At 35.4% G+C, this 13,816-nt stretch overlaps 1 protein-coding gene across 1 annotated transcript in view; it reads right to left on the reverse strand.

The window, feature by feature from the left end:
* LOC110582017 (muscular LMNA interacting protein) overlaps positions 1 to 13,816 on the reverse strand; it is a 104,549-nt gene that overhangs the window by 23,790 nt on the left and 66,943 nt on the right. The window contains exon 10 of the mRNA XM_021691939.1: positions 4,408 to 4,452. Within this exon, the coding sequence (XP_021547614.1) occupies positions 4,408 to 4,452 (45 nt within the window). The remainder of the gene's footprint in view (positions 1 to 4,407; positions 4,453 to 13,816) is intronic.

Below are 13,816 nucleotides of genomic sequence, written 5' to 3' on the forward strand. Positions count from 1 at the left end.
CCGTAGCACTTAAGTATGTTGTGTCAAGGAAAACTGGTCAAGGACAAACCACCTTTAAGCCTGAAGAAGACATCAGTTCTACACAAAAGCTTTCAGGCTTCCATTTTCTGAACAACAGTGACCTCAAGGGCCCTCAGAAAAATGACTCATGCCCCACTAAAGCAGGACACATCAGCTGGCATTCAGAACTGGGAACAAAGTATCTGAAAGCTTAGCCACTCTTCTTTATAGTGTTCCAGTAAGCTGCATTTCGCTTTTACCTGTATATAGCCATGCGGCTTATTTTTTTTCATCTATTGTTCTGTCCTCTCCAGATTCGGTATTCCATCTCCCAAAATAATGAACATTTCGTAATGGCATTAAATATCAAATGCAAAAGCCAAATGTCTTCTAAACGAGGCACCCCACCTATCCCAAGGAAGACCAGGGCTTACCCATCTTGTTGAACCTATTTTCTCATCCAGAGAAGAGGCCCCACCAGCCTCTGTTAACATTGGGATGATTCAGCTGAGGAATTAGGAAAGCTTTTTGAAGGTGCAACCTATATCCTAGACCCCTCCTTTCCTTTTGCTCCCCTTGTTATGCTAGGAGTAGTACTATTCACAGGTGTGAAATCTCCACACCCGAAATCACCTTACCCAGTCTCCTCCTCTTTCAGAGTGATTACAGCTTTGTGGGCTATGGGAAAATGCTAGCACAGGGCCCACACAGGAGGTGCCCAATGAAGGTCACACTTCCGTAGAGGCCAAATTTCCCAACTCCTTCATCAACCCTCTCTTATTCTCTTTTAATTATCTCAAGTCCATGATGATTTTTTTTTTAAGTCACACAGAACAAAAATGACCACTAATGCTGTGGTGTTAGGCAATCTATTTAAACTGTGAGCTTCTTTTTCTTTATCTGAAAAAATATTATCTCAGAGATAATATTTCAGAGATCATGTGTGCAATAATAACACCTTTCATATGTACAAGGCTATATTGGCAACTTCACATCCTGTGATACATGGGCCTTGCAATACCCCCTATAAGTTGACAGAGTAATTATTCCAACCTCCCATTTTACGGACGAGTATTTCCAATACTCTCATCTCTTAAGTTCCTTTCCAGTTTTCACATCCTGTGGTGCTAACAGAAGAAGAAAAGCTGAAGCACAGGTTGGCGAACTAGTTTCACATGGACGCCGAGATTATTCTATTATCCTGAGCCCAATACTAAATAGTTTGGCCTCCAGAGTAGATGATGGAAATATCTTAAGAATAAGGGGCACGGTCATATTTCTTTTGTTCTTTCAGATGTTGAATTGGCACAAATGCAATGGTAACAAGCAAATAGGTTAGCCGAGTTGAAAAGAAAAAAGTATGAAAAGATTATATATCCTTAAAAAGCCAAATCCAAGGGCGCCTGGGTGGCTCAGTCGGTTAGGCGACTGCCTTCGGCTCAGGTCATGATCCTGGAGTCCCGGGATCGAGTCCCACATCGGGCTCCCTGCTCAGCGGGGAGTCTGCTTCTCCCTCTGACCCTCCTCCCTCTCATGCTCTCTCTCTCTCTCATTCTCTCTGTCTCAAATAAATAAATAAAATCTTTAAAAAAAAAAAAAAGCCAAATCCAAAAGCAAAATGGTTTCTATATTAGGCTTGTGCTACCACAGTGATCTATCAGTATTTTCACTTCAACCAATTTATTATATTTCTCCCCTAAAACAAGACTAAAATAATTTTAACGAACTGCTTATTTTACACAAAACAGAATACTTATATAATTTAACTATAATCTATCATATGTTCCCAATGATTTTTATGTGCTACACAACATACACACTATTTAACAAAAAGCAACATATAATATCAGAATTACCTGTTATATGGCATCTATATGTGTTTATGTTATAAACATGTGCACATACATATACATACATAGCTTCATTTCTCAAAGGCATTCTCACTCAAATTATTCATAACTTAATCCTGAAGAGAGTTTCAGATGACAAATACTGGAAATTCATTCATAGAAATGAAAAGTTATAATTTCATTCATATATTACTTAAGAGCAAAAATATCATAAATCCTTAAAGAAGCAAATCCATCCTTGCCTACAATTATTTCTATTCTATTCCATTCCCCAGTAACGAAATACAGGGTTAATGCCATGAAACAGAAGTCAAAGTGATTAAATTGAATAATTATATCAATCCAGATGTTCTTTTTTTGTGTGATAAGCTTGCTTGATAATAATCCCTTCACAAACTGACCTATATCTCAAGGGAATTTGGGGATTAAAACTTAATTTAAAACTTGGTTAAGATATTCCTTGAATTCTTTAGAGAAAAAGTCTAAAGCAAATGCAAAGAAATTATCATTAAAGTCAGTCAAAGCAATGCTTTGCATTTTTTCTCCCTAAAGAACACAAACTCAGAATTCACAGAATTATTTTATTAGGCAAGAAAGTTCATTTATTATATTTACAATGACTTGTTTTAACATGTCTCTTTTTTTTTAAGATTTTATTTATTTATTTGAGAGAGAGAGAATGAGAGAGATCACATGAGAGTAGGGAGGGTCAGAGGGAGTAGACTCCCCGCCGAGCAGGGAGCCCGATGTGGGACTCGATCCAGGGACTCCAGGATCATGACCTGAGCCGAAGGCAGTCGCTTAACCAACTGAACCACCCAGGCGCCCCTTAACATGTCTCTTTTTATGAAATCATTATATATATTTGCCTCCTTAAAACAGTTTCTTAAAATACCAAGCCAAAACTGACATATATATATATATATATATATATATATATATGTCATTCATTGCTCTCAAGAAACAAGTATATCCATTATTTTAAATATTAAAATAGCTGTAGTAATATTCCCATATCTAAACTGGGAAACCATTGAACTTTATTGTTATTGCAATGCTTATTTCCATGGCAACTTCTTCACATCACTCTGTTAGTAATCATAGACTCACAGCACTAGAAGGGCTTGGAAAGTACGTAATCGAATGCTCTCATTGCTCATTTAGGAAACTGAGGATCAAACTTTCAGACTTGTGACTTCCCCACTGTCAGCCCAGTAGCTGGTGTCAGAGCAGGAATAAAAGATGGCTCTTCTGGCCCCCATTCTAGCATTCTTTCAACTATACTATACAGCCAGTCACTATTCTAAACTAACAAACACTAAAATTACACACACACACACACACACACACATCTCATATATACACCATATGTATAAACACCAACAAACTCAAGCAGTTTGCTTAAATCAGGCTATTGCAAGAGTCAAACTAGGCTTTTCATGGTTTTTCAGTATTATAAATGAAAATATTTTGGCATGATAATGACAAGATGACTTGTTGCCTATGGACCCCAAAATAATTGCTTAAAAAGGGAAAAAATCAGTACTAAATGGTGATTTTTGTCTTCTTAAATCTCAAACTGCTTTACTACAAATTTTTCTAATTATACTGAAGGTGACTATTGTTCAGGAATTTACAATTATAAACAATAAATATTAAAAGATATAAAGAAAATCTTTAGTAATATCTAGGCAACTTATTTCATGGTTTCAATTTGCCAGCCACTGTAAGAATAGAAAATACAAAACGCTATAAGGAAAAATAATTCTATGTAATCAAATTTTCATCTATAAATAACAGATTCTAGAGTCTACATCTCTGCTAACACAGTAGCAAGTAGCCCCTTGTTGAGCTGATGAAATGTAGTTACTCTGAATCAAGATGTGCTGTAAATGGAAAAGACAGAGCATAGTTCAAAGACTCGGGCCCAAAAAAAGAATGTAAACTATCTCAAGTTTTTACTGATTATATGTTTGAAAGAGTATTTACATATCATTACGTAAAATATATCTTTGAAATTGATGTGGTCTATGTTTATCTTTTTGGTTTTGGTTTTTGGGTTGTTTTTGTTTGTTTGTTTGTTTGTTTTTACTTTTTAATGTGGCTACTAGAAAATTTTAAATTACCTATGGGACTTGTATTTATGGTTCACATTATATTTCTACTACTCATTACTGATCTAGACCATTCACATGCTAGCCTTCCTATCTGAAATATCCCATTGCTCATTTCTTAAAATCCAGAACCTGCCCTACACTTTCAAACGTGACCTGCCCTCGAATGCTTTTTGCATCTGTCCCATCAGGAATTGAGCACTGTCCTTCTCTAAATTGCAATAGCATCTTGCTTCTGACCCCACCCATATTATTCTAGTTCAACTACTAAGATGCCAAGTTCCTAGCAAATAGGGTCTATGTACAGTTTTATATATGTTTGTAAGCTGCAAAACCACCACTACGCAGCTTCAGTAAAGAATCAGTAAATTTTTGTTAGACAAATCTCTAGAGAGATCAGAATTTTCTAAAGTAGGTCCATGACTTAATAAGAGGATACGTACCAGCTGATTGTCGGGTACTGTAGAGGATGGTGAGGACAGGTTAGCCTGCAAAATTAGAAACATGGTGTTTATTTAGTGAAATTCCTAATTTAACAAAATATCTATATTTTTAAGTTTTTTGAAGTTCTTTTATTATTAAAGAATACATGTCCATTGTAGGATTTTGAAAAGTACAAGGTAAAAGGAAAAATATCATTATGCCACCAAAAAATGATTTGAACACGTTTGGTACATTGCCTTATAATATTTTCCCTATGTATTTTTATACACCTCATTTAATAGTGAATATGATGCATTATGTGTTGCTTTTCCTTAACATCTTAACATAAGCACTATCACAAGACATCAAATATTCTTCAAGATGACATAATATTTCAGTCTCTGTATATACTGCACATTTTACCTAAACACACTAGCATCGTTGGATATTTAAATTTGTTTACGGCAAATTGACACAAATAGCAGATTTTTCCTTAAAGTATCTTTATATACAAAGGAAAGCATAACAAAATTTTCATGATTTTGGAAAGAAAACAATTTTGTTTTAAAAACTGTTTTCAATTAAAGGGGAGGCTAATACCATTTCTTCCTCCTTGGTTCCTGAACTTCACTCCTTCCATCTGGATTTAGTTTCCTTCTTACTGAAGCAAATGCTTCTGTCTTGGATATTGTCTGAAAATGTTTTTATTTTATTCTCATTCTTGAATGAGAGTTCAACTGGACATAGAATTCTAGGTTCATAGTTATTTTCTCTCAGCATTTTGAAGACACTGTCCCACTGGCTCTGGCTTCTGTCACAGCTGTCAGTCTAAATGTCCTAACTTGGTGGATTGCCTGTCTTCCCATTTGGGTAGCATTTAATACTTTCCTCCATGGGGCGCCTGGGTGGTTCAGTAGGTTAAACGTCGGCTGATTTCGGCTCAGGTCATGATCTCAAGGTTGTGAGACTGAGCCCCGCGTCAGGCTCTGCACTCAGCGCAGATTCTCCTTGTCCCTCTCCCTATTCTCCTCCCCCGACTTGTGCACTCCCTCTGTATCTGAAATAAATAAAATCTTAAAAAAAAAAAAAAACTTTCCTCTATGACATTCTGTAATTTTACTACGCTGTATCCGAGGGTGGATTTCTTTTTATGTATCGTTTTGAAATTTGGTTTGGTCCTTCATGCTGAGTATGCATATCTTTCTTCAATTCTGGAAAATCTTCCATGAATACCTCTTCAAATATTGCCTTTCTCACATTATGTCTCATCTCTTCTTAGGAAGCTTCTGTTAAATATATATTTAGTCTTCTCAATCCATCCCCAATTTCCATCGATTTCCTTTCATATTTTTTATCCCTTTATGCTGCATTCTGAATGGTTTCCACATATAAACTTACAGTTAACTAATTTTTCTTCAATTGTATATTAATACATTCAACATGACAATTTAATTTTATGTCTTAAGGATTTTATTTTAACTTCTAGAAGTCCTACTTGGTTCTTTTTCAAATCTTTCTTATAATATCTATAATTCCTTTTAACTATTTTAACATTTTTAATATATCTATACATTCATTTCAGATTTTCCTATAATTCCTTATCACTAAATCTCCCATTTCTTGTATCGGCTGACTCTCCCTCATCCCTCTCCTCCATGATGTTCTTTAGTGATTTTATGGCTATTGATTTTTATTTTGAGCTCGTCTTCAGTCAGCGTAACTTTGCTGGTGATTTCTATATGTGTCTGAGAAGCCCTGGGCTGGGAAAGCATGCCTACAGTACATTTGACGTTTGTCCTTGTGGGAATCCTAGGAGTTTCACTGGCTTCCATTTTATTTCATCACCTTAATAGTCCTCAACTTAAAGAGTGGTAGATCCCCACATCTTCAAGTTCCAGATGTTTAGAACCCATTTTCTGATGGCTGGCTCTTCCACCAACCAAAATTGTAGGGTGAAATGGTAGAAGGATTTTACCCTTTTTCTAGTCCATGCTTCACAGCCAGTGTGGCCTTCTGGGCTCCTGCACGGACACGTAGGATTCACTTACAAGTTTTAGACTTACTAAATAGTGAAAGTTAAAATCTGAGCTCCTGGCACATGGGTTCTCATGTACCTAAGTTCCACCAAAGCTTTAGCTTCTCCTTAACACACCCACTTGGAACTCCCATTTCATTTCTGGCATTCAGAAGTTTCTCCTTCTTTACTTCAGATTGGGTTCCCTAAACATTTTTAATAATTGTGTTTTATCAGGCTTTCTGCATTTAAATGGGAGGCTGAGCTTCCACATCAACTCCACCTCCAACTTTGATGGGAAGCGGTCAACACGCAAATGCTTAATTATAAATAGAATTGGCTGAAATATGATAAAGTTGTATTTCTAAAATATTCCTATTCTTTTTGAAATTGCAAATGTTTTCAAGGTTTATTATAGGTGTGTCAATATTCTTTTTACTTTGAGATATGAATGATAACTGGAAACTGAGAGCTTAGTGGTTCTTTTGGTATTGCCAAGTATATAGAAGTATGGATCACCAAACATGAAGACAAGGCACCTGCGGTCCTTCTCACGCTGTGCCCAATATTGTTTGTTTTCTGCTTTTGACTCATGCCTTTCTTTACAAGGACTATCGCTGCTTGCTGCCATTCATGGTTACTCTATGGCAGCAGGGTGTCTTGGCTAAATGCTCCCCATCTCTAATTGCTGGGGCCAGGTTAGTGGTTGGTGTGCTATTTTGTGCTGCAGAAAATTGCCTTTTAGAATGTCCATCACATTCAGTCCACCTAGGGTTTTGTTTTTAACCTCATAATGTAATATGACTAATAATTATTTCCCCTAAAGTCTTCATTTTTTCCCTTTAGTTAATTTTTCATTATTGCAAAAGTGAGAGAATGCTCTATGAGTCCCCTAAGTTAAATTAACAGCTTCTATGACATATGCTGAATTAAATGTGAGTATCCTGACTGAAACATAACATAGTTAAATTTTCATCTCAATAATTAGAGGAAAGAAGGGGTTACGCATTAAAAACAAAGTATCTGTACAATTTAACTACATTACTAACACTTATTAGTATGTTGTGCTAAATAATACCAAACTATTAGAGGGAGAGGGAAAAAAGATAAAATGCTCAAGAAAAGCATTGATTAAATTAGGGAAAACCCCAAATATCTCTGTGCCAGTCTCCGTAAGTCCCCAAAATTCCTTCACTGGGGATTATAACACTACAATAAGATACTTTAGATGTCCCAATTCCATTTTTATTTTCTCATACAATGGATTTCATACCACTTTTATGAGAAACTATTCCCAGAGAATGGATAGACTTAAACGTGAACCTCAGGGTGGCGTAAATAGTTATAAAGCCACTGCAGATCCTTTACCAAAGAAAAAGAATATTGGTTTATGTGTATTATGAATATAACCAGATTCTTTCAACCAACCCAATTATGTCAAGCTCTTTGAGAAGCCTCACTTTGCTTGCCTAATACAGGTTAGCAGGATTTATTAAATGCTGTAGCTATAAATATGTTATTAATTTTGTAGCAATTATTTTCCAAAGAGTGAGGAAAATTGTTTGGTGAACTGAGATTGGAGCAGCAAGAGGTAGGAGAAAGCTACTCTATATGAATCACTGCTCGTCGGTCAGCTGAAGGAAGGTAGAGAAGCAACTTGACATTCATAAGACTAAACTTGAAATTGGATTTGAATAATACTAAAGATTTTAGTCATTCGTGTCTATCCATATTAATACTAACTGTGAGGAACAACAATACAGAGGAGTATAAGAAAGGCTGTTGTGTGAAACAAAATCATATAATCCTGTAATTCTAAGGCCATTAACATCATTTTAATCATAAAAGAAAGGAAAGGAATGTGTAAGAAAGGAGGATCCATGTTAACCAATATATCATTTAAAAAGCTTAGAAACCAATGGAGAAGGCCAAAAAATGTGAAAGTCAAAATTTCTTACTTCAAAAATAATCTATTAAAGAGCTAGGTTATATGGAAAGCCAAAGAGTTAAAGACAAAGGAAAGAAAGGAGAATTTGAAATCCACTGAAAAATAAATTGCTACACAGAGCCCCCACTGCGCGAAGCCGGCTTTGGAGAAACCATGCTCCTTTTCCAAAGACAATGTTAGAGGCACAAGAAGTACAATGAAGCTCCTTAGTCATTGCCTACATTGTTTTTCCTTGCCATGTGCAGCTTTTCCCCATTCTTGACACATGTCCTTTTGGCTGGCATCACACTAGCAGACCCCCTCTTGGGGGACTGGAACAGAATCCAGTTGTTCCAGTTGCCTTTGCCTTCTGCATTCTACACTTCTACTTTCACCTTGGTTTTTGTTGTTGTTGTTTGTTTGTTTGTTTCCCTTTCAGCAGTCACATCTCTCCCACCTGAATATAACAGCCAGTTCAGTATCATTAAAGTGTTTTTCTTCCACCTTCTCTCTGTTGACTCATTGTCCTGAGTTTCCTTTTCTCACAGCTCAAAGAACTCTAATTAGCGATAATGTGTTAACTGAATTGTTACTTCTCCCAGGCAGAAAGACAAAGCTTAAAATATTAACTGAGCACCTAATAATCATTGAGTGCTGAGAATGGCGTTGAGGAAACATAAAATGATAAAATGATAAAACACCATCTTTCCCTTAACCTGGCAAGTGTTCTTGTTATTTGTACGTAAGTCACTATGTGTGCAAAAGAATGAATCCCATAGTAAGAATGTTAATCACAAAGCCCATAGTAATATATTATCAGGCATCATATCTTTCTTGCTTCACGTTGTTTATTTTAACTCTCTATACACATTACCCTGTCTATCTCATTGAAAAACATTTTATAAATTAATAATATATCCCCAAAAGGCCTAAATACAGAAAGTAGATTTGAAAGTGTTTTAAGTTTGAGTCTTTACGCTAAGGAATGATGATTCCATCTTGTCATGAACATAACCAGGAAGCAGAGTAAGTGGGCATAGTGACCAGTGATAGCCATTGTTTGTATGTGCAATGAAGAGATAAAAGATCAGATGAAGGGGAAGTTTGGGCTAAACTATGGTGCCTTCATGTTTGGAAAAGTCTAAAATGATGATGAGAAGGATACAAGGCATAAGGAGTCTCTCATTACATCTTTTCTCTTCCTCCTCATTTAGCGGAACCCAGATAATTACCTTCAGTTCCTTCCTCATCCCCTTTCACATAAGCATGCCTTAGAAATATTTCTGAACAATGAAAAAAAGAAATAAATGAGAATAATCAGAAGACTGGAATTTCTTGTTTAAAGTGTTCACAACCCTTTCTGTAACTCATCAAATCTCTGGTCACAACCCATAGAAAGCTGATCTGTACCAAGGTCTGGATTGAAGTCTCCTCTACCTTTAGATCTAGGACTACATTAGCATGCAGCACCTCTGAAACACTCAAGCATAGCGACATTGCCAAGCATAGCAACAGGGGAGAGCGCAAGCTGCCTAAATTGGAGACAGTGACCTTTACTTGAATAACTGTATGTATGCATACACACACACACACACATATATATATATAGTGGGGAATATTCTTAATAAAGCTTGACACATTTTTTAATATATTGTGATATTTTGAAAGCAATATGCATCTACTGTTATGACATTTTTCTGTCCCTCAAGCTCATTAAGATGGGATCTTACCTGTTTACTATATAATTTTCAATAGGCCTGTCTCTCTTATTTCTCTGGCACTTAAAAGTAACTCATGCAATGTAGAGAGCCTATAAAATAAGTTGTTATCTATAGACTGTAATTCTAACTAAGGTTTTTTGATAAATTCGTAGTAAGTCTAATACTTGCCTTATTTTCTGAGGTTGCTCTTTATTAAAGAAAGCATACTGTGGTTTTAAAGTACATGAATGAAATAATTTATACCAGTAGTAGTTAATGAAAAATAAATATTTACAAAGACAAGTGTAATGCAAAGGAAAAAATGACATTCTCCTCCAAATATGATAGAGTGAAAACAGAATGAAATAGAAATTCAAATAGAAAATTCATTCCTTTACATAGGGGAAAGCCAACTTTTACATCAACATGGGTGGGACTGGAGGAGATTATGCCAAGTGAAATAAGTCAAGCAGAGAAAGTCAATTATCATATGGTTTCACTTATGTGTAGAACATAAGGTATAGCATGGAGGACATTGGAGAAGGAAGGGAAAAATGAAGGGGGAAAACTGGAGGCAGAGATGAACCATGAGAGAATATGGACTCTGAGAAACTAACTGAGGGTTTTAGAGGGGAGAAGGCAGGGGGGCTGGGTTAGCCCAGTGATGGGTATTAAGGAGGACACGTACTGCATGGAGCGCTGGGTGTTATATGAAAACAATGAATCGTGGATCACTACATCAAAAACTAATGATGTATTGTATGGTGACTAACATAACATAATAAAATTAAATTATATTTTAAAATAATAAATAAATAAATAAAAGTGTCATGAGAAACAATCACTCTTATACATTATTTGATAAATTATGAGTTAATTTATATGAGAGTGATTTAAAATGTTAGAAATATAATAGATATCATTTTAGATATTGCCACCAAATACAAAATTATTCAAAGTTTAGATTGAAGGTTACTGAATGTGAAGAAATAATTTAGACACAGAGTATAAATACTAATGGATAAACTATTTAAGGAAAACAAACCATTCCCATATCTTCTGTAGTTCTCACACAACTATTAATGGCAAGGGCTTTGACCTGAGGGAAACCTGGGTTGGGTTTTGCCTACTCTGACTTCTAAGACTTTGTTTCCTCCTTTGTCATATGAAGATCTTGAAATAATAATACCCCCATCATAAGACTGGTATAAGGTTAAATGAAATACTTAAACCTCATTTGCAAGGTAAGAACTCAAAACAATTGAGTGGAATATTGATGATAAATTAATATAATCAGTCTTACAAGTGACCTGTGGAGATCACCACTACTCAACATGTTGTTAGCCTCACTTAAATTCTATTACACTTAAGAAGACCTCAATTAAATTACTTTAAAATCACTTGCAATTCAAGTACACCATGAATTGAAGAAAACTTTTGACTTTAATTAGACTGAATTGATGGCACTTTTCCTGCATCTGGCTCATCCTTAAAAAAACAAATTATGTGAAATGTAACAATATGTGCAATAAAGAATAAGAATAGGAAACTAATTGTTTTTGCATTTTCTTTTCTTTTTTTTATGGAAAAAGAAGTCAGCATTTTACCAAAGGCCTCAGAAAGAGGAATTAGTCATACAATTTCTTGTTATTTAATAAAACCATTATAATCATCCCAGGAACACTGGAAAGCCAATAGATAATACAGATACATTGAAAGCTAACAACTTGGTAAGTCTGCTTACACTTCAACCAGTTCTATGGCCAGCTCTTCTCTAATTTCTACAAGAAAGTGTCTTGTGCATTTACTGTTGTAATTGTTCACTGTCTCCCCCATTATAAGCTGCAGAAATGGGGACCTTATAAGGTTCATCCCTACCCCAGTGACTCCTCAGTGAGTAGACATGGTAAACACTCAGTAAATACTTGTTGAATCAATGAACAAATGTGGGAAATTGAATAATAGAGCTAGCTAGAAAATTCTAACTAAGTTTTCTACTAGCTGTGATTCATAGATTATATACTGTACTTTCAGAGAGCCCCCAGGGTTAGGGATTTTGAGCGGTCTGTGCTAATTTGTCAAGGATATCCTCATATATCACAATACTTTTCTCCCTGGCTCTCATCTAAGTGTTCTCTTTTTTCCTCTGTGGTGCAGGAGTTGGTAAACTATGGATCCCTGTTTTCTAACTGAATCTAAGAATTTCTACAGTCAATGACACACCAAGACCCAGCAGGTATATATTGCGAAGATGCCTACTTCCTTCAAAGTTTGAACAGAGGTGGTGAAATACTGAAAGATGTCTCAGATTTGCTTTTGAGTTTCCATGGTAGACGAAGAGAGAAAAATATAGTAAAAGATTAATTAATTAATTGAGTGAAAGCTATCCAAGATACCTTAAGTTAAGGTATCTTGTAGTTCAGGCAATATGAATATTAGAATTCCTAGAAGAAAATATTAATGTCATTCTACTTTTAAAATCAGAACATACTGTGTTTAAAATAGATAGTTCACAGACCAACGCTTATAGCTAAGGTGGACTTCTGCTCTAAAATTTCATTTTTTTTCTTCTCAAAATGAATGTATCAGACATCACTTAGTAAATATAATAACTGTAGCAAAATATTTAGAAATGTGATTTCCCTATGATTTGGCGCCACAGAACTGGGTTTCACATTCCACCATGAAATTATCCTTGACAGTCTTCCAAAAGACATGGACATATTTGAGGTCTCACAAAAGAATAATTCAAATGTCATGTTGTAAGAGAAATTAAAAAATAAAGCTGCTCACTCAAGAAACCAAATGTAATCAAAGTTCGAATTAGAGTTCATATTTGGTCTAGTCTATACTAAATCTATTTGATGATTCAGTGTTAATTTTGAATGACTCAAATGCTCTCACAAAAATTAGGGCAAATGTTAACCACTTTAATTAAGTCTGATAACTTACTGAAGAATAATTTGAAATAAACTCTATCTATGGAGCTTGAAGCAGCCCCTCCAGAATTATTCCAATTGCTACCAAATTAACCACCCCCAGGGAGGGGTGAGAGGAAGTACCAGCCCCTCCCCATCTTCTTGTAAATGAGTCTCCATCAGAGGCACTTTGGTGACAGGTAGGAGTAGGTGAAAAAGAAAGATGAGAAAGCAAAAATTCACAGCTATTTTTTCCTGGGTCTGGCTCTTGTAGCACGTATTAGTCACAAAAAGTATTGAGACATCTTTAGGGAACTTTTGTTTCTTGTATTCAACTTCAGAATCAAGGAACTCCACTAAATCATGGCACTTCTACTCTTCCCAAGATAGGAAGAAGGAAGAGAAGGGGAGGCATAGATGAAGGTAAAAGCAAAGGAAAACAAGAGGAAGAAAGGGAAGTACTATTATTTATTCCTGTATGTCAGGACTCTATCAAGGGCCTTTCATACATTAACCAATATGAATTATCATCAGGCAATTATTAGTTTCCCAATTTTATAGATGAAAAAACTAAGGCATAGAGAGATTAAGTTATTTTATGAGGATCAGATAGCAAACAGACATGTTATGATTTAAACTTGGGTATAGCCTACTAAATGTCTCTACTCCTTTAAGTATTACTCCAAATGGTTTTCAATAAGAACAAAAGAGTGAAAGCTTCTAGGAAAATACTCTAAGCAGTGTTCCTATCCATACCCTCTAAACATCATTTCCTAAATGTGATAAAATTCAGTGATTTCATCCAGTTTATTATTTGCCTTAGGGAGATCCAAATAAGACAGAAATACATGAATTGGAAAGAAGATATGT

The sequence above is a fragment of the Neomonachus schauinslandi genome, chromosome 8 (assembly GCF_002201575.2).
Source record: "Neomonachus schauinslandi chromosome 8, ASM220157v2, whole genome shotgun sequence".
Lineage (NCBI taxonomy): Eukaryota > Metazoa > Chordata > Mammalia > Carnivora > Phocidae > Neomonachus > Neomonachus schauinslandi.